This window comes from Cynocephalus volans, chromosome 15 (assembly GCF_027409185.1).
Source record: "Cynocephalus volans isolate mCynVol1 chromosome 15, mCynVol1.pri, whole genome shotgun sequence".
Classification (NCBI taxonomy): Eukaryota; Metazoa; Chordata; class Mammalia; order Dermoptera; family Cynocephalidae; genus Cynocephalus; species Cynocephalus volans.
In genome coordinates this window covers 78712347-78733694 of record NC_084474.1, presented here as the reverse complement: position 1 = coordinate 78733694, position 21348 = coordinate 78712347, and the positions used below count along the sequence as shown (strand labels likewise).

Below are 21348 nucleotides of genomic sequence, written 5' to 3'. Positions count from 1 at the left end.
CTGGAAGAATATATAAAAAACTAATATAAGTGGTTATTTATAGATAACATGGATATTCAGCCCATTATATACCAGTATGGTTGTGCTGGTTAAAATATAGAAATACTCCTGTCCTGATTAGTAAATGCCACTACCAAGTCCTGGGGGGGGGGGGGGGGGAGAGTTATCTGAGCCACAGTGATTTACGGGACAATATCGAAAAGTCTAACATACATGTAATTGGAGTCCCAGAAGTAGAAGAGAGCAAGACAAAAAAAACATTTAAAGAAATAGTAGCAGGAATTTTTCCAAATTTGATAAAAACTACAAGCCCACAGATCCATAAAACTCAAAGAGCATCAGACAGTATAAATAAAGAAAAGCATACCAAGGCACATCACAAACTGCTCAAAACAAGTGCCATTAAAAACAAACCGAAAATAATTACATTACTCTGCTGGCTTCATATATAAAATAAAAACAACTTTAATCCAAGAAAAGCAAATAATGTCTTTCCATATCTTCTGATTGAAAAAAAAGTACGTAAAGTTCACTGAAGTTGAACTGTCTCCTTTTAATAGAGGCCTTCCTTTGCTGGCATCCCTAACATAAGCTTAGTCTATTTATTGGAAACAAAGTATAATTAAACTACTGGAAAATAACAGTATCATAATGCAGTTATATACCTTACAGTTTACAAATACCACATACTTTAGATTGTATGCCCTTTGAAGTCAGGAACCTTCAAGTCTTTGCCCATAAATTTCTAGTGCAGTTTCTAGTGAAATATAACTGTTTGAATACACATGAATGAATCAACTTCATTTCATTCTCAGTACACTATTATGTGGTATGGAGAATAAGATGAGAAAACAGATGCCCAGAGGGATTAAAGGATTGTCCCAAGGATACTCAAAAGGCATCCCTAGTGTAATGGCACGACAGTGTTGCCTCAAAGTAGACACAAAAGAAATAAGTTCTAAGTGTTACTTACTCTGAGTTTCCACAAGATCCAAAGCAACACCAGAAGCTGTATCCATTCCAGAGTTGATACAGGATTGGAAGTTTTTTAAGGAGGAGAGAGCAGCCTCTACACCGCTGAAGGATATGAAACCAGTTGCACCTGAACTTGAATTGGAACGCCCTGGCATCTTGAAATTATTACCTAAGTTTTCAAACACAATGAAATAAAATTTATAAGTCAGAATAATAACTGTACAGGAAAATAAAACTGATGAAAACATTCATATGAATGTATCCAATATCCCATAAATGTCAGACTGTTATCTATATCCAATATCCACTAATAGGATACCAAAGCATTGTGCCATTATCTGGGCCACCAAAGACAGATGCACTCAATATATGAAGAAGTTAACTGTCTTCATTTTTTAAAGGAGGGAGATTACCCTTTTCCAAAAGATACCTTGATTCTCTGAAGAATTCAACAACAGCACAATTCTTAAAAGCCTGAAACATAAAGGGATTAGAAAAAGGAGACCACTCATGACACAATTTTCTAAAAAATGAAAATAATACTGATAAAATGGTTTAATAAAGCAGGATTTTGAAAACCTGCAATTTTCAACTTATTTGACATATATGCATATTGAATTCTGACAACTAAAAAAAAAAAAAAAAAATTCCTGCCAGCTCCTCTGGGTTCTAACAGATTTATAGACTTTATGAGATCCCAGATTTGGTAAATAGCAGAATTTCTCTAGAAACTCTTGTCTTCTGGTAGCACATTCACTGTAATAGTTTCAGTTATTACCTTCATATTAAACACTCCCTAATGTATATTTTCTACCACAAACTCTTTAAGCTATGGACCACTTATGTAAAGCTGTGTACAAGAAGACAGCTTTGCTTAATTGAGAAGCCATCTGAAATTCAATCCACTGAAACCAACTAAAAAAGTGGAAAGAATTCACATAGACTTAAAGGAATGGGAGAGCTGGTCCTAGGGCAATATGGCAGCAAAAAGGAAGGTATGATCTTGGAATCAGACGGACATAACATGATTTCAGGCTCTGTCACTTTACTACTGTGTGACCATGGACGGACTGTTAAACTCTCTCAACTTCAGGTTCACTGTCTTTAAAATGAGAAGGAATCATCATAGTGTGGTCTACCATACAGTATACAATTTATTATTATTAGAACCTTCCCTCTTGCCCTTCCTTTCTTTAGTGGGGAACTGCAGTATCTCTGGCATTTCCATCCTCTCCACTGCTAGCACCTTTATCTCACACCTAGACTACTACCGTAGTTTCTCAATTACTGATCCTTTTTAATTAGGTTCATTCATTCAGTCCACAAAAAGGTATCAAGTACCTACCCTGTCAATCATTAGACTCATTCAAAAACACACAGGGTATGAAAAGGGAAGAGCACAGAGATGCATAAGACATTGATTTCTAACTCTGAGGTGTTAGTTTACTGCAAACATCCACAATACAACTCATTGTCAATTCAAATAACTCAGTTAACAAATATTCAGTATCTCCTTAAGTGCCAGGCACTTCTTTCAGCACAGCAATGCAGTCGTTTTCAAGATGAGCACTCTTAAGACTTTCGTTTTAAAGCACTAGTTCGTTTATTCTAATTTGATGAAAACCTACCATGTGCCAGGCACTATCCTAGGCACGAGAAATAATCAGTTTCTGCTCCTCAGGCATGCTTCCATCTTAGGGTCTAGATAGACAAAGAGGCCAGTAATCAAAACAGACAGAAAAAAGAAAGGGTTAGTCTTAACTCTCTGTAACCTATACAATAAATTCAACAACATCAGCAAAGTATCCAAAGCCTTCTGCATTATAATGCAAACATGCTTTTCAGAGAGTCTACCTTTCGCCAAGACAAAACACATATTACATGTAAACTTAACTACTCAATGTTCCAGAATAAATACAACCCATTTCTGCCACAACCCCTCAGTGCAAGCTTGGAAGTTAAAAAGTACAATATTAGAAGAATAAACCAAGTATTATGAAGTTCAAAAAAGAAAAAGATTACACAAACTCAGTATACTAAGTGGTTCAAAAAAGGAAGTGATGACAGGCATAACTAAATGAAGACATAGGCTTCATGGAAAAGAAGACACTTAAGCTAGAGTATAAAGGATAGTTCGGATTTGGAAAGGACTAAATTATCAGGCAAAAGCATTTCAGGTGAAGGAAACAGTAAGATATAAAAGTCATAAGGTAGTAAAGTGTGAGATGAGTTCCCTTTGCCTGGCACACAGAGACAAAGGGAAGGAAAGACAATTGGATTCCATTCTTTGGGAGTACAGTGTAGAGGGTCTAAAGTGCAGGATAAAGAATCAGTCTGATTGGGTCTGGGTGTCATCAAGTGGGACTTTTAGCTTTATGTATTTTTAAAGCTTTATCTTAAATATCAAGACCTAAAGCAAAATGGCAAATGTTACAGATGTTAAAATCTGAGTGATGAAACAAAGGTTCTCGTTATTTTCTGGGGTTTTAAAATTTCACACTAAAAGGGAAAATATATAAAGGTGAATTTAAAAATGGTGTTTTTAAACATTTGCATTTTGGTGAAAGAAAGTGCTTATTTACAATCTCACTTTATTATACCAAACAAGTTGAGACATTTTACACGATATAAACATAAACACATGCAAAAGATGGAAAAATATAAATTAATAAAAACTAGGATCAAAAAACAAATTAAAGGGAAAACCAAATACATGAGAAAGAATGCAGGCAAGCTGACTTGAGGGTTCTACACAGTACTATACTTGTAATACAAATTTGGCTGTGAGCTTTCTCACAATCAAAGAAAAAATGAAAGCTATTTTCTCCATTAAAAAAAAAAAGCACGCCAGAGAGCTTGTGGGTTAGCTCAGTTTGTTAGAGCATGGTGCTGATAACACCAAAGTCCAAGGTTCAATACCTGATAGGCCAGCTGCCAAAAAAAAAAAAAAAAAAAAACCACCACCACCACCAAAAAAAGTATAAGAAAAAAGTACAGCAGGAACTCAAGAAAAATAAAGCATTCCACAGCAATCAAGGCAAAAGGGATCATCATACATGAGTTAAGAATCATACTGAAAAATACTCTCAATAATATCCTTACAATAAATGCAATAGCAAACTTCCTAGAACTGCTTTCTTGAGGCTATTCCTTAGAGTAGGGTAAAGGACAGGACACTTGTGACAGATACCAACTAGGTGCCCACAAAACCCATTTTCTCTTCAACCTGGTCATGCAGCTACATAGGGACCACATTTTGCAGCCTTCCATGCAATTAGGTGGGGTCCATGATTACATTAAAAGCGATGAAATATGAGCCACTGCCAGGTCCAGTCCATAAAAATCACACTTTCTCCACACTTTCCCATTTCATAGCTTGATACGGGTGAGCACAGTGGCCTTAAAAGCTATATAGTGACAATGGAGAATTAATAGATAAAAGGAGCCTACAACCCTACATCACTGCTTAAAGGAACACTGCTCACCAATCCGGCTCCATGCATGAAAGAAATAAACTTCAATTGTGCAAAGTCATTTAGATTTGGGAGTTTACTTGTTATAGCACCAAATATTACTCAAAACACACAATCATGCAAGGAACAAAATGATAAGGTTCAAGTATACAGTTTTCTCACCAGTATTAATTCTAGTGTAAGTCTAAATTGTCTAGAGCAGCACTGTCCAATAGAACTTTCTATGATAAGGAATATGTTCTATAATCTGCATTGCTCAATGCAGTAGCCACTAGGCGCATGTGACTATCGATTACCTAAAATGTGGTTAGTGTAACTGAGGAATTGAGCTTTTAATTTAATTTAATTTAAATTTAAATAGCCATCTATTTAAATGTACCTACTGGCTACTGTGTCGGAAAACACATTTCTAGGAACACAATTATCAAAGTATTCTATAATATATATGAACCAGGGGGCAAACAACAGGTGGCAAAGCCACAGAATAAACAAATCATATCTTCCTAGAATATCAATTTTACTTAAAGATAATATGAAACATGTTTATACTGAAATAAACATTAACTACATTATGGAGTAGAATATGAAACAATAAAGAGTAGGGGGTAAACATGCAGCCTTTGGAGCCAGACTACCTGAGTTCAAAGCCTGGTTTTACCAGTTAGCAGCTGAATGACTTGTGACAAATTATTTAACCTCTTAATGCTTCACTTTTCCGTTTTGTAAAATGGGGACGATCCAGTGCCTACCTGAAGGATTACAGCAAGGACTGAATGTGTTAATATTTATAATAAAACACTTAGAATAATGCCCAGCACATAAATCTTTAAAAATGGGAGCAAATATCATTATAACACTGTGAGCAGCAATAGAGTAGTGCTTGAGAGAACAGATACCAGACACAGATGCCTAGAAATTCCACTCTGCCCATGCCACTTGAAACTGCATGGCCTTGGTGAAGTTGCTTAACTTCTCTACCTTCAGGGTGCTCCTGTATAAAAAGGAGATAATCATATCTACCTCACAGCATTATTGTAAGAATAAGTTAAATTTTGTAGTTTTCTGAACCTTGTCTGACCTCAAAAATCAGTTGAAACACTTCCTAAAAATACAGATTTATGGGCACTATCTCAGACCTATTGCATCAGAAACCCGGAGGAAACCACATTTTAAGAAGCACCTCAGATGTTTCTTATGATCAGACAAGTAGAGAAAATACCAAGATGATTGTGTTCCCCCACCACCAAAATTCATAGTTGAAGCCCTAATCCCAAATGTAAAGGTATTTGAAGTTGGGGCCTTTGGGAGACAATTAGGTTTAAATGATGGGGTAGTGCTCTTACAAGAAGAGGAAGAGATACCAGGGCTCTTGCTCTTTCTCTCTCCACCATATGACAACACAGCAAGAAGATGACCATCTGCAAGCCAGGAAGAAAGCCCTCACCAGAATCTGACCATGCTGGTACCTGCTCTTGGACTTCCTGCCTCCAGAACTGTGAGAAATAAATTTCTGTTGTTTAAGCCACCCAGTCTATGGTACTTTGTTATGGCAGCCTGAACTATGATGCAATACATATAAGGATTAATGAATCAGGATATATAGAAAAGTACCACGTGGTAGCTATCATTATTTGAATGCAAAACTCACATTACTCTAACGAAACTTTACTCTTGCAGAGAGCCAGCTAAAACACAGTCACACCTTTCTTTAATTCTGGAGTATTTAAAGGGTAAAGATTAAGACTGGATTGAGAAACAAAGAGATGGACAGAGCAGAAAGATGGAGTAGACACACTTTTCTCTATTCCTCTCACTACATACAGCCAAGTATGGAAGTCAAAGGTAAATCCCTTCGTTCTCTCTTAACAGCACCTTCTTTGATATGATTATAGCCTGCTGCAGTCACTCTGCTTTGCTAATCACTACTATCTTGCATGATGCTCACAGTGCTTCGCAAACAGCAAGTGCTCAGAAAATATTCTCTAAATGAATAAACCAACTGTATGCTTCAGTCAGACCCATGTCTATCTTCTTCCATTCTCTTTCACACACACTATTCATAATCCCAGCTCTAGACTTTGTTCATTCTGCTTCCACCATGAGACTACCTTCTTCACTTCTCCATCTGCCCAAATCTTACCCATCTACTAAGGTCTGAATGTTTGTTTACCCCCAAAATTTACAGGTTGAAATTTATAGGTTGAAATCCTAACTCCCACAGTGATGGTATTAGGAGGTAGGGTCCTTCAGGAGGTGATCAGATCCACCCTCACGAATGGGATTAGTGTCCTTATAAAAGATGCTCCAGACAGTTGCTTTGTCCACCACAAGGACAGAGCAAGAAGGTACCATCTACAAATGAGGAAATAGGCCATCACCAGACGCCAAATTTGCTGGCACCTTGATCTTTGGCTTCCCAGCCTCCAGAACTGTGAGATATAAATCTCTATTTATAAACTACCCAGTTTATGCTATTTTGTTATAGCATCCTAAACAGACTAAGACCCCATCCTTCATGGCTTTATTTATTTATTTATTTATTTATTTTTATTGGCTAGCTGGTACAAGGATCCAAATCCTTGACCTTGATTTTTTAACACCACACTCCAACCAACTGAGCCAACCAGACAGTCTTTTATGGCTTGGTTTAAATTAGTGATTCGCAACTGGAGGAGATTCTGTCCATCTCCCAGGAGACATTTAGCACTATCTGAAGACATTTTTGGTTGTCACACTGAGGGGGAGGGGAATGCCTACTGGCATCTAACGGGCCAAGGTCAGAGATACTGTTAAACATCTTACAATGCACAGGAGAGCCCCACACAACAAAGAATTGTGGGGCCAAAATCCAGCCCAAAATATCAATACTGCATTGGTTGAGAAACACCAATTTAAATCAACCTCCTCCTGGATCCTTCTCCAGGTAACACTGATCTTTTTGTTCCCTGTATCTACAGTCTCCAAGAAAGTTTAGAACAAGATTATGCATTTTCTGAGTTCTTCTCTAGCATGTTATTTTGCCTCCCCTAACAATAAGGTTCTCTGTAGGCACAGGCAATTATTAGCTCATGTAAAGATAAAAACACCTCTCTACTGTTCCTTCCACTTATCTTTCTCAACAGCACAGTAGAAGGCATAGACAAACACTTTATAAAGGATACGCTAATCTTTAAATCCATACGGGCCTTGGACAAGTCAGCTAGAGCTGTGTCTCCCTTTTCAACATACAGGATATATCCTTGTCTCTGAAACGTTCTCTTATCCATACAATTACTTGTTCCCTCCCTCATACTACCACTGTCCATCCCACCTCCCTCTCTCACATTCACACATACACTTCTACTATAAAATTCATTACAACTTATTTGCTCACATGTCTGCCACTCCTTCATCCTGGGAGCTCTTTAAACTAGAACCCTGACATATTCCGTAGCATATAATGTTTTACAAAATAGGCGAACAACAAAGATTTGGCGAGAGATACAAAAATAACAACAATAACAGGCACGACCATTTCTAGGTCACCTACGGCGTGCCATAAACTGGTGCCCCGGTGCTTCATTCTCATTATCGTTAATCCTCACAGCAATCTATATAAGCGAAAAGGAAACTGAGGCCCAGGGAGTTGATTTAAACGACTTACCCACGGCTCTGCTTTTAAAGCCAGTTCAAATCACATTTATCTGGATCAAAAATTCGTGGTCTTTCCCCCACCTTCTTAGCGCTGAAGAAAGAAGAGAGGCCGTCTTGGAGAGGGGGTTAAACTGCCCCAGCCTCACTATTGTGGCGTGTAAAGGGCCAGGACCATAACCCCGGTCGACAGACCCCCAGCTCAGGACCCCCGCGGGGCTCCCAGAGGGCGGCGACAACTCCCGCCACCTTCTTCATCGCCGTCCCCCGCTTCTGCCTTACCTGGCTGCCCAAGGTATGTCCGTCTGGCCGCACCCCGACTTCCCTCACCCGACCCCCCAACTCTTTTCCTCAACCCCCTTCGTCTGTGGCTGAAACGGCGCGCGCGGGCTCTTGCGTCATCAGCCGTCGCCGAGCAAGTGGTCACATGACGCCCCGCCCTGCTCTCTGCCTCTGCGGTCATGTGATGGCCTGGGAGCCAGGGGCGGAAGCTGGGGTCCGGCCGGCTCACGAGCCGGGCTGTGGAGAGAGGGGACCGCTGCGGGGACGGACGGGTGGCGCCCGGGTGCGGACTCCGCGCGCGACCGCCCTCCCTGCGCGTGCGCTGCTGGCGCGGCCCCGCTGGCAGGTGAGCCCGGGCGGGGTGCGCGCGCCCCCTCCTCCCTTCCCCCCCGCCCCCGCCCCGGGCTGGGCCGCACGCGCCGTGGGGGCATCTGCGGCGTCGCGTGCTTTCTGGATGCGGGACCTGGGATGGAGGACTTAGGACCTCGTGGGGCTGGAGTCCAGCTCTTCATCTTCTCTTCGATGGAAATCACTTTGTACACCCTTGTGGCGTTTTGGGAGGTGATGTTCTGCTGTGGGGCCCGCTTCTGACCCTTCCAAGTTTCCGGAAGCAGTACTGGATGGATGCTGTTATTCCTTCATTTACTTTTGAGAAAACTGAGTGGTTAGTGACGGCTTTTACAGTCTGAGGAATCCGAGTTTGAATTCTAGTTCTGCCAAGGGCTGTGAGTTTGGGTTAGTCGTTTCTCCCCTCTATGCCCTTTAATTCCCTCACCTGTGACATGGCGATGCCAAAGTCCTTTGCATTTCGAAAAAATGTTTCTGATTCGGGTCCTGATTCGGCTAGGGTCGGACGGCGTGGGGGGTGGGAGGGAGTCACAGAGCCAGTTGTAGAACCGGTTCTCTTGATTCCAAGTGCATGGAGCTCCCTCCAACATAGGTAAGGGGTAGTGAGGGTGAAGTTTTACTCCTTCTAACCATAACGAGGGTCACTTTTCCCGGTTGTCCTTCACCTGCCTGTCCCAGGATTTATGAAGGGACTAGAGTGATCAGGCTCTTTTCAGAACTATCTGGAAGACATAGACCGTTCCCATTTATCTTGATCAACAGCCACATTTTGTTCCTGATAATGGATTTGTGAAGATCAGTGCCTCCTTGATAAAATAGACCTATCTTCTGTTGTCCTCTGAGTAGGGTAAACAGTGGTTTGTCCACAACAATTTAATTTCTTTAAGAAATTTTGTTCTGCACCCATTGTATTATTGGTGATGGTGCTATGTTTCATTATTGAAAGCATGTTGTCTTTTGATTAGGATTACTTCCTAAACTGAAAATCACAGTTCCAAGCCAAACTCTTAAAAATGAAGTTACTGTCACTTAATACTTGTAAAAGAAAATAAGGAAATTGAGTGGGATCTCTGGTTCCCTTTCATGCCAGTAGTAGTACAGTCTACATTGAGAAAACTGGTCTTTATGAGCTTTTTCATCCCTACGACCAAGAGAACCCCTAAAAAGATGATTTAAGATAGCTTCTTCCACAATGTTTATTTGGACCTCATTCTAGAGTAATTTTTAAAAAATTCAACTAAGTCTTAACCCCTTGTAAAGCCACCTACCTACCTCTTAGATCGCTGCAACATGATTAGTCCATCTTTAATGGTGGTGGTTAGATTCTGTTCTTCAGGCCAGTTTTTCAGCCAACAATGGGTCTGTTTACCAAATACTGTAGCCAAATAATATTTGTGCAAATTGTGGAAATTCCATTTGTTACATGGAAAATATGACTAGTTCAGGTTAGAAGCTCTATTATATAATAAAGTAACTATGTATGTTAATGTAACTAAGTGATTTCCTTCCTTCAGTTAATCTTGTTTTCTTCGGTCTTCAAAAATTTAGCAAGAGGTGCTTGCATTATTAGACATAGAAAGAAATTCAAGTACTTTTCAGGAAGTGAGACAGATTACAGGCAATGAGTTTATTTCACTAAAAGTGTGTTAAATATAACCTGTATTTTGCTTTTACATTAAAAAATTTAACATACACATTTGTTTTTATGGAATTTTACATAAGGCAATTAACCTAGGTAAAAAAGACCCATAACATTTGCTTTACTATTGCCAAGGATGTTTGATTATTTTCTTATTCTTCTAATGTTCTTTTAAAGCTGTCTACAGTGTAATTCTTGAGTAAGGGCTTAAGTTTTAAAATAAGAGATTAAAACACAGAAGTCTTGATTTATGTCATTATCTGTTATTTGAGGCCTAAGCTTCCCTGAATGTGTGCATGCAGGTGCAGAGTATATCTGAAAGTCTGTCTGTTGGGAGAGGCTGGGGATGACGACAGGTAATGTTGCTGTGCTTAGCTGTTTTCTCCAGGTCTTGATTCTTTGCCCTACCTCGATATCCGAAATCTGTTAGCAGTTAGACCTGTTAAGCATAGCTTGCCCTAGCTTACCCTCCTCTCCATCAGTCCAGGGTTTCATGTGCTGAGACCTTCTGGGTTAGTTTGGTGGTCTTCAGAGGACTTCAGTAGTTGATGATTTTGTCCATTGTCCATTATTTTTCCCTTTTCCCTCTCATTACCCAAACCAGACCATATCAGTGCAGAAAATGAAATGAGATCATCTGAAATTCAGCTAGTTAGAGATCAGTGTGGTTTAACAAGCAAGCATTACAGAGAAAACTAAATGCACTTGTTAATAATTTATATTTAATGTGTATTATAGGATACTTTTGAGAGAGAGTTCTAGACAGCTGTAGTAGCTTATCAGCAATCTTTGCTCTTGGATCCTTTCCTGTTCATCTCCCCTGATCTCTGTTTCTACCCCTTGCTCTTTCTGCTCCAGCCACATCAGCTAACATACTATTTCTTAAGCACATGTAGCACATTCCTGCCCCAGGGCTTTGTACTTACCTGTAACCTCTGCCTGGAATGCCCTTCTCCTGCATAATTATCTATTGCTGCATAACCCCAAAACTTAGTGGCTTAAGACAATAAACATCATCTTACAGCTTCTGTGGTCAGTAATCATGGATATGGCTTACCTGGGCTGCTTTGACTCAGAGGCTCTTGGGAGGTTGCAGTCAGGCTGTGAGAAGGGACTGTAGTCTTATCTGAAGTCTTGACTGGGTTTGAGGAAATGCACTTTCAAGCTCATTCATGTGGTTGTTGGCAAGCCTCAGTCCCTTGTCACATTTGCTTCTCAACAGGGCTCTCTCACACCATGACAACTTGCTTCTAGGACTAGCAAGCTAAAGAGGGTGCCAAAGCCAGAAATCACAGTCTTTTTGCAATCTAATCTAAGAAGCAATATCTTTTACTTCTGCCGTACTCTATTCTTTAGGAGGGAGTCAGTAAGTCAGCCCTCACTCATGTAGGAAAGGAGCTTACGTAGAGCATGAATACTAGGTGACAAAGATCATTGAGGACCACCTTAGAAGCTGGAACCCAGACCCAGATGTCCTTATTACTTGCTCCCTCACTTCCTTCTGATCTTTGCTCAAATATCATCTTATCAGAGAGGCTTTTTCAAACAACTCTACATAAACTGGCCCATGCTCCATCCCCTTATCATATTTTTTTCTTCATAGCACTGACTACAGCACGATATGTATTTGATTTTTTATTATCTCTTTGCCACTACCAGTAATATGTAGGCTTAATGATAGCTGGAGCTTAGATTTGTTCACTCCTGAATCCTCAGATCCTAAAACAGTGCACATAGTAGGCATTGGGTCAATATTTGTTGAATAAATGAATTTGTATCATTAGGAATGCTTTCACCAAATAATCCAAAACCCAATTAACAGTGGGCAAACCATAAAAACAATTCATTTAACAAGGATTACGAAAGTAGGTAGTTCCACGGTTGAAACACCAGATCAGTAACATCAAGAATTTAGATTCTTTCTCCCCTTCCATACCACAATCTGCAGGTTCTTGGCTTTTCTGCCATGGGCTTATCACCTCATATTTTCAAGGTGGCTACTGCAGCTCCAGGCAACACATTCTTTGGACCACATTCAAAAGCAAGAAGAAAGGGAATAGCTAGAGCAAAGAGAGAGAGATTTCTTTTCACATGCCTCTCTCCTTTAAGCAGGAAGAAAAAAAATATTTCCTAGAAGCCCCACCACAGACTTACTCCTAAATCTCATTGGTCAAAATTAGGTCACATGTCTAACACTGGCTTAAAGGAAGGCAGGAAAGTGAGAATCTGACCACTTTATACTCTATAGTAAGAAAGGAGAAGGGGAATGGGAAATGTTGAGGAGCCAAAAATCAGTTGTTGCCACAACATCCCAGTAAATTAAGACATTTCTAAATATTGATTCAATGATAGAGACTTCCAAAAGGAAAAAAGAAAACTTTCAAAGGGTTACACAGAGCTTCCAGCTAATAGATAACTAGAGTAGGTAACTCATAATGGGAGTGAACTTTAAAAATATGTGACAAACATTAAGGACCGTTTTGATAGGGCTGGAAAGGAAGCCCTCACCTGTCATAAATTTTTATGCATTCTGGTTTTATGTACAGTGAAGTCCTCATGATTTTGTTTTTATTATTTGAGTCCCTACCTTTAGAAGACTACATATGAAAGTAGAAGTTAACATAAAAATTTCAATGAGCTGACCACTTACCAAATTACTTCTGACTCAAAAAGTCCAAAAGTATCTATCAAGTTGAATTCTTATTTTTGTTAATCGGTCTTCCAGTTGTTAATATCATGTTGATGCAGTGCAATACCAATGCAAAGTGAAAGTACAAATGTTGGGAAAGACACAGGCTTTCAAGAAGCTGAAAATGATTCAGGTTTCCATGAAGTTGACAAATGATGACTTAGCTAAATTAACATTAAGGAAGAGAAAGGCAACAAAGATAATGAAGATACAGTTAACACTTCAAAAGATAACAATTTGAAAAAGAATTGGGAGACGGAGACCTTTGGGAAAATGACATCTTGAAAATTTTTTGCAAAAATTACCATTTGTAAGATCATGCTATGAAAGCCAACTATGAAGTACAAGATACTGTACCACCAAAAATCACAGTTAGGTGAAATCAACTTTTGATTCATTCTTGTTTATTGAATTAGTACATAGTTGCTATTTTACTCTAAATTTTATTAAGTGTAAAACTCACCTTCCTAAGTTTTAATTGTATCATTTCAAAACACATTTCCAATCACAACTTTTTCCACTGCTTTTTACAAAATATTTTTCCTTATGTTAGAGTCACTCTGTAGCATTTTTCAGGCATTAACTGGCTTTGATAACAAGGACTCCCTGTACTTGACAAATGAAAAAAACATTTTTAAAGGCTGTTCTCTCACCTACTTCTAGTGGTTTTTAGGACATAGTTATCTTTTCTCAAAAGTAAGACAAGTGGCACAATTCCTATAAGGGAAATTTAATAATCAATGGAAGTAGACAGCTGAAAATACAGGGATTGGAGGAAAATGTAGTAAGATATAAAAATAGCCACATAGCCATTATTGTGCAAAAGCAATAACTATATCATGGAGCATTATAGAAAATGAAATATGACAATAACAGCATCGTCATGCTGTTTATATTGACAGCTTGTACCCTTGGTGCTCAAAACTGAATCTCAGCTCCACAGCAAACTACCCCCAGGACTTATTTGTTCAAAACAACAGGGTTTTTTTTGTTTTTTTTTTTATTTACTATGATTCTGTTGGTCAGGAATTTGGACAGGGCACGCAGGGCCTGGGTTGATGGGAGTGTCCCAAATGGCCTTTTGACTTGTATGTCTAGCACCTCAACTAGGAAGGCTCAGAGAGCTGGGGGCTGATCAGATCAGTTCAACCGGGGTCACTTGTCTGCAACTCAGTTTTCACTGTCTGCTAGCTTCCTTGACTCTCTTTCAACTAGTCTCGGGGCTTCTCCCGCTCAATATGGTCTCTCCGTTTTGTAACGCCCTGTGATCTCTCCAGCAGAATAGCTAGAAATCTTAAATGGTGACTCAGGGCTCCCAAAGAGAACAAAAGGAGACACTTCCAAGCCTTCTCAGGGATTAGGCCTGTAAATAGTAGAGTCACTTCTACAACAATCTATTGGTTAAAGCAAGATACAAGCTGTTATAAGCTGAGTTGTGTTCCCCCACAATTTATATGTTGAAGTCCCAACCTCCAATACCTCAGAATGTGATTATATTTGGAGAAAAGGTCTTTAAAGAGGCAATTAAGTTAAAATGAAGTCATTAGGGTGAGCCCTTATCCAGTATGACTGGTCTCATAAGAAGAGGAAATTTAGACCCAGAAGTGTTTAGAAGGAAGGCAGTATAAAGACACAGGAAGAAGACAACCACCTACAAGCCAAGGAGAGAAGCCTGAGAAGAAATCAACCCTGCCAACACCTTGTTCTTAGACCTCTAGCCTCCAGAATTGTGACAAAAGAAATTTTTGTTATTGTTTAAGCCACCTGTCTGCAATAACTTGTTATGGCAGCCCTAGAAAACTAACCCAGAAGCTCAGTCCAGGCTTAAGGAGAAGGGAAATAAGGTCCACCCCTACACTTGAAGAGCAGTATGCACTGCATAGATAGCAAGCAATTGTTGTGAGCCATATTTGGAAATTCATTACCATTGTAGTGTAATCAGATTGCTTTCCAGCTCTTGGAATTGCAGGGGATGGCACACAGACCTGAATAAGGAGGGTGCTGGACTCTGGGAGAAGAGAGGAGTATAAGAAGTAGACTGATAAAACAGATGACCTACTTCAAGAATTTTAATTGGTTAAGGGTCACAAACATTGATTAAATTTTGTAAACATGAGTACACTAATTATCCTGATTTTATCACCACATATTGTTCGTAGGTTTTGATATTCAAATCGTACCCCACAAATATGTATAATCAATTATGTTTCAATTTTTAAAAAACTGTCAAAAAATAAAAAAAAGATTTCTGAAATCTCTTCAAGTCTGAAGAGTTACTTAGTTTTTGTAAGCCTTTCTCACTTCTTTGTCCTGTCTCCCCTTGGCTATCTCTGCACTTAAGTGTCATGAAGCAGTTACACTGAGTTGTCTCTGTGATACAGAAGGTGCTTAGAAAGCACAGCCTGGGCAAAATCTCTGCAATGCTTAGAGATTTTGATGTGTACACCAAATCAATTTCACATGTAAGAATTTTTTTGTTGTTGATTGCTTGATTTTTTCCCCCATGAAGTCTTTTTTTTTTTTTTTCTTTTCCTTTTTCCTTGGCTTCTGCTTCCCCTTCACTCCCTACTTCCACTTCCATTAACTCTTCTTCCTTTTCTGTCCTTCTGTTCACATTTGCATATGTAGGTTTTTAAATTTTTATTGGTTTTATAAAATGGGAGCACCCTATTCTTCTGTTTCTACCTCTTAATTTTTCTACCCACTAATAGTTTTTAGAAATCTTCCAAGTTAACTACTAGAGCTCTAATTCATTCTTATTAATGGCTACTTGAATTCCAGTTTCCTTACCAATGGGCATTTACTTTGTCCTCAAGTTTTTGTGATTACCAACAATGCTACAAGAAACATCCTTGGACCTACATCCTTATATGCCAGTGCTTATATTTCCAGGGGGTAGAATACTAAGCATGAGCTCACTAGGAAGGGAATGTGTATTTTTAATTTCAGTAAATGTTGTTGGTTTACAGAAATAATGCAGGAAAATAATTCTCATTTTATCAATAATGTATTTCTCCAGTTTCTACCTGGAACAAATACTATTATTATTAACCATAGCCAACCTAATACAAGTAAAGTGATTTTCGATAGAAGGATCTTTTCATAAAGTTGTTTATTGTTTGGATTACTCTTCATGAATTATTGCCCCTTTGTATTCCTTGCCCAGTTTTCTGTTGGGCTCTCCCCTTGTCAGCTTGTGAGATCCCTTTGCATGTTTCAGAAGTCAGCCCTGTGTCTGCCTTCTGTATTTCAAATCTGTGTTCCAAATAGAAAATTTGCCATAGAAAATTTTTAAGTGTTACGTACTAAAATATGTCTCATTTTTATAGCTCTAGGTTTCCTTCTCTAGCCCTGAATTCCTAGGAGATGCCACTTTATTAAAGATCACCCAATCTAAGAATAGCTTTTCCAACAGAAAACCAAATAAAGGCTCTATATTGAGCACTGGATGTGTGTTACACTTCTTATTTCTTTGTCTTTACCATATGTCCAAGTACTTCATCTCTTTCTCTGATTTTTTTTTCAGGGCTTATCTCTCAACAGTATTGTAGGCAGCTAGAGGGGCAAGGATCACCTCTTACATCCCTTATATTGTTATGTGTACATATATCATATTTGTCAATGCCAGGGAATGCATTAAGCATAGAGAATACGAAGACAAATATTGTTAATTTTACAGGATGACCTGTTAGAAGTAATTACAATATCATCAGTGCATTGAAATACAAAAGAAATGAGTAGTTGATCATGCTAACAGTGCTGCTTCACCTAAGTGCTGAGTTATGGACTTATGGACCAATTTGATTATTTATAAATCATCCTCAAAGAATTTTGTAGAACCTGGCTGGCATCTATAATTTGAAAAGTAATCTTGGACATGTTTATACCTTAATCCTGCAATTCCATTTCTGGGATATAATTAGGCAAATGCCTCAAAATGATGTACAGCAATGTGTCTCTGAGCTTTGTCAATAGTGTTTGCAATTATTTGCTAATATCTCAAATAGTACTTTATACAATTAGGGTACATTGGAATCACACATGCCCAATGGTTTCTTTTCTGTAGCTCAGAGATGAGCTGTGTTTTATCTTTTCTCATGAGAAGTGAATAAAGGGTTGAGAAAGAGGCCAGGAGTGTTAATCTAGCAGTGTCCCTCCACATAGAAAACATGAAGTGGAGAATAAATGCCCTTCCCCTCATATCTGAATTTATTATTATTATTTTTTTTAGCAAGTTTGAGAGAAAAATATTATGTATGTGTTTAAATATATATTTATGCTTCCTTAAAAAATGGAGATTTTTGCACTTTTTTTTCAGATACAGATTCTTTAATGAAGCAGCCAGTCTATCCAGAGACGTGGTTTCATCTAATGATCTGCAGACCCCAGCTCTGAAACCAGTTAATCATTCCTACTGTCCAGGCACAGAGTAGTTGATCATCCTCACGATGTTGGACTTTCTAGCTGAGAACAACCTCTGTGGCCAAGCAATCCTAAGGATTGTTTCCTGTGGCAATGCAATCATTGCTGAACTTTTAAGGCTCTCTGAGTTTATTCCTGCTGTGTTCAGGTTAAAAGACCGAACTGATCAACAGAAATATGGAGATATCATATTTGATTTTAGCTATTTTAAGGTAATCTCCCTCTGTAGCATTTTTATTGCATTTCTACAAAGGCATGTTTTCTCTGGGAACAGTGAGACTCTAAGAGGTTAAGTGGTTATGGAGAGAGAATTAAAGAGGAAAGCTTTTGAACCAGATCTAATATCAGCTACTAATTTCAAAAGAAGGTAAAGGTATTGTGTGGAAGCCCTAACACAGTATAATCAAATTTTTAAAAGAAACTTTGGGCCGGCCCGTGGCTCACTCGGGAGAGTGTGGTGCTGATAACACCAAGGCCATGGGTTCGGATCCTATATAGGGATGGCCGGTTGCTCGCTGGGTGAGCGTGGTGCTGACAACACCAAGTCAAGGGTTAAGATCCCCTTACCGGTCATCTTTTAAAAAAAAAAAAAAAAAGAAACTTTGTTACAGTGTATTGCACATTGAAGTACCTCCTCGCCCCCTACTTAAAAGCATGCTAATCTTGGTTACAATTCAAATTCATTTCTCTCAGAGAGATTTTATATCTAGGCTTCTGTTATCTTCATTACTTTTTGTTGCTCTGCTTTAAATTTTTGATATATAAGAACAAATTTTTAAAAGGCTATTTAGAAATTGTTACCAACAAGTATGCTTTTATTGATGTTTCACATAAATGTGTTTTTCTTCTTAGGGTCCAGAGTTATGGGAAAGCAAACTGGAAGCTAAGCCAGATCTACAGGATTTAGATGAAGAATTTCGTGAAAACAACATAGAAATTGTGACCAGATTTTATTTAGCATTTCAAAGTGTGCATAAATATATTGTAGACTTAAACAGGTATTAGATAATTTAGTAATAGCTTATTCTGGTAGTAAATAGTGGAGAGGGAGAAGGGACACACTGAAACATTTGCATCTTTCTGAGTTACTACAAAATTTACTAATTTGTACCATACATAATTGTCTTGTCCTTCTGTGGCACTGGTCATCTTAAGTACTTTAGAGTTTTATTATTATTTCCTGCTCTTGTGAAGTATCATAATAAACTTGGTTTATATTAAGTCATACAGCTTTCAATCACGTAGTTTATGATTGTATTCTAGTATATTACATGTGAGAAGTGGAAAAAAAAACTTATTTTTGTGGTTAACTTTCTGTGGGTTCCATGGTTAAGAATTCATTACTCATTAACCTTTAAACTAACTATTCCATGTTCTTATACCATTACTCCTAAGATACTTGTAATCATAAATCAGGAGTAGGGAATATTTCTTTTACTGGGACAACCATAAACATCAACCTGTGGCCCTACATCACCATGAATTATAGCTCATAAGATTCTAAGAGCATGAACGACCACAAACTAGTTGAAGGTCAGGATGTCTGGTATCCTGCCTTATCATTTTAAAAATCCTTTCTTCAAAGATGTTAAAGTTTCCATTATAAATGAATAACTTGCTCTCTGGGGTTTGACTTCTAGATATCTAGATGATCTCAATGAAGGTGTTTATATTCAGCAAACCTTAGAAACTGTGCTTCTCAATGAAGATGGAAAACAACTTGTAGTAAGTAATAGTGATCATTTAAAACAGAAATTCAAGATTATCAAATTTAGCCTCACTTTCTTACCTGTAAGACACATATATGTACAGAGTACCATTCTTTAAAGAGAAGCAAAATAAGCTGATACTTATTTTAACTGGCAGGTCCATATCTGAGTTTAGAATATAGTAGAATTTGAACAAAATTACAAGTGAATAAAGGATAAGGTAGATATTATGAGCCTCCTCGGTGTAAGAATTCTATCTTCTTGACTTTGCATTCCAGTCATACAGCCTGGTACTTAGTACATAGTGACCGCTTAAGAAATGTTTATTAAATAAGTGATGAAGAGGTCTTCATAATACTGAGATTCCACTTTGGTATCCCAAGCAAAATACCAAAAAGTAGGCCAACTGAAAGGTAGTCACTGTGAGTTGAAATTTATCTCACATAAACTTTTCAAAGACCATTATGCACAGAAGGTGAGAAAATCTACATTTTCCTTGTAATGTAAAGCTTTCAGGAGGAATGTGAGCAAACTGATTTTTTTTTAACCATTATCTGCTTCACACCATAAGAATGTATACTGCTGTGATTTTGGCCATTGTCTTTTTCTCTTCATAGTGTGAAGCACTGTACTTATATGGAGTTATGCTGCTCGTCATTGACCAAAAGATTGAAGGAGAAGTCAGAGAGAGAATGCTGGTTTCTTACTATCGATACAGGTATCCCTAGGCTAGTACTGCACACTTCCAAAGCACTGCAGTTAATAAAATACAGTGTTTGTTCCCATAAAATACAGTGTACGTGAACAGAAGTAATATGATATAGGATGCAAAAGTATAAGACTCTTATCTCTTCTGAACATATTGTAGGAATGTAACAATTACTCTATATTATATAACATAATAATAGATTATATATAATCTATATATTACATATAAAGTATTATAGATTAATAGCAATATATAGATTAGCCTGTCCTTGTGGTAACTCCGTTTTAAAAAAAAGGAATCTCAATTCTACATTTCTTTACCTTGATAAATTTCAAAGAATTTTGGAACTCTAATGAATGTTCTTTTTGGTTTTGTTTTTGGTTTATTACTCCTCGGTAGACAAAAGGAAATGAAAGAGATTTCTGTTATTTTCAGGTTGATAACTTTGAAAAGCTATCATTCAGGGTCAGGTTGAAAGTGAATTCTCACTCATATATTCTTGGAAACAAAAACAAAACAAGCAACCACATATATCCACGATCATGTGTTGTGTATGTCTGCACAGAGCAGTAGTTCTTCAGGAAGTAGGGTCTTAAAAACAGGAGCCACCCTAACCAACTTTTTAATTTCAGTACCCAGCCTATAGGTTTTTCATTGTGAATGAATATATCAAAAACTAGATACGAGATCAATATCAGAAATAATCAAGATTCAGGGAAGAAACCGTCAATAAGCCAGAATCAGTTAGGAACTTGAGTTAAAGATGTGAGGAGTATAATTAACATTTTCAAACTTACAAATTAGGACAAAATAAATAGGGCAAGAGGTAGATCTTCAACAGAAAAGGGATTATATAGGGGCATATTTGTAGCAATACCTGGCATTACTATCTCCTTGGCAGTAAATTAATCTTACGCACTACTAGTCTGTTTCCTTTCACCTTTATTGGTATGTGAAGAGGGTGTCTAACAGCATGAATTATTTATTCATTCACATCATGGGTGTTTTAACATCCATCCTTTTAAAAGTGAAATTTGAGTTGCCTTGCCTTTATTTCTGAAAGTACCTGGAAAAACAAAAACAATAAATAATGTAAAGAAGAAGAAAAAACATTGCCTATCAAGCTCAGCTTTGAAAATCTGACATTATCCCTTTGGATACAATAGCCAATTCATTAGAATGTAAGCATCCATTATTGAAGTGACACTGAGCAATTGAGTCAGAGTTGTGGTAAAGGAGATTCTTAATCAAATAGGAGGTCATATCTAAGTCAAAAATTCTTTGAGTCTAGTTCATTTCTTTCAGAGCTTATAATTCCACCCTGAAAATCGCAGACTGTTTTACTAGATCTCTGTAGAAAGACTAGCTTGCCAAGAAAAACTAATTTCTATCCCACTCACGTTAAACTGGCATAAGTTTTCAAAAATTTATTTTGATCTGTGACATGGTGGTTTAGGTTTACATTCTTTATC

The 21348-nt window shown here is 38.0% G+C and overlaps 2 protein-coding genes across 6 annotated transcripts in view; one reads left to right on the top strand and one right to left on the bottom strand.

Annotated features, from left to right (window-relative positions):
- The window catches only part of NSMCE2 (NSE2 (MMS21) homolog, SMC5-SMC6 complex SUMO ligase), a 248005-nt gene extending 239555 nt beyond the window's left edge, over window positions 1–8450 (bottom strand). For 3 of the 4 annotated variants that reach the window (XR_010021781.1, XM_063079747.1, XM_063079745.1), the window contains exons 1-2: window positions 8361–8432; window positions 974–1144 (exon numbers count right to left, since the gene is read on the bottom strand). Coding sequence is in view for 3 of the 4 variants with exons in the window: in XM_063079747.1 (XP_062935817.1) it covers window positions 974–1130 (157 nt within the window). In the remaining variant the exon portion in view is untranslated. Of the gene's footprint in view, window positions 1–973; window positions 1145–2603; window positions 2677–8360 lie in introns of all 4 variants that reach the window. The other variant, XM_063079746.1, reaches the window with a different exon arrangement.
- Window positions 8451–8547: 97 nt separating this feature from the next.
- WASHC5 (WASH complex subunit 5) overlaps window positions 8548–21348 on the top strand; it is an 86544-nt gene continuing 73743 nt past the window's right edge. For both annotated transcript variants that reach the window (XM_063079650.1, XM_063079651.1), the window contains exons 1-5: window positions 8548–8706; window positions 17355–17670; window positions 18311–18456; window positions 19099–19183; window positions 19785–19885. In XM_063079650.1, coding sequence (XP_062935720.1) covers window positions 17485–17670; window positions 18311–18456; window positions 19099–19183; window positions 19785–19885 — 518 coding nt within the window. In that variant the 5' untranslated portion in view covers window positions 8548–8706; window positions 17355–17484. The remainder of the gene's footprint in view (window positions 8707–17354; window positions 17671–18310; window positions 18457–19098; window positions 19184–19784; window positions 19886–21348) is intronic.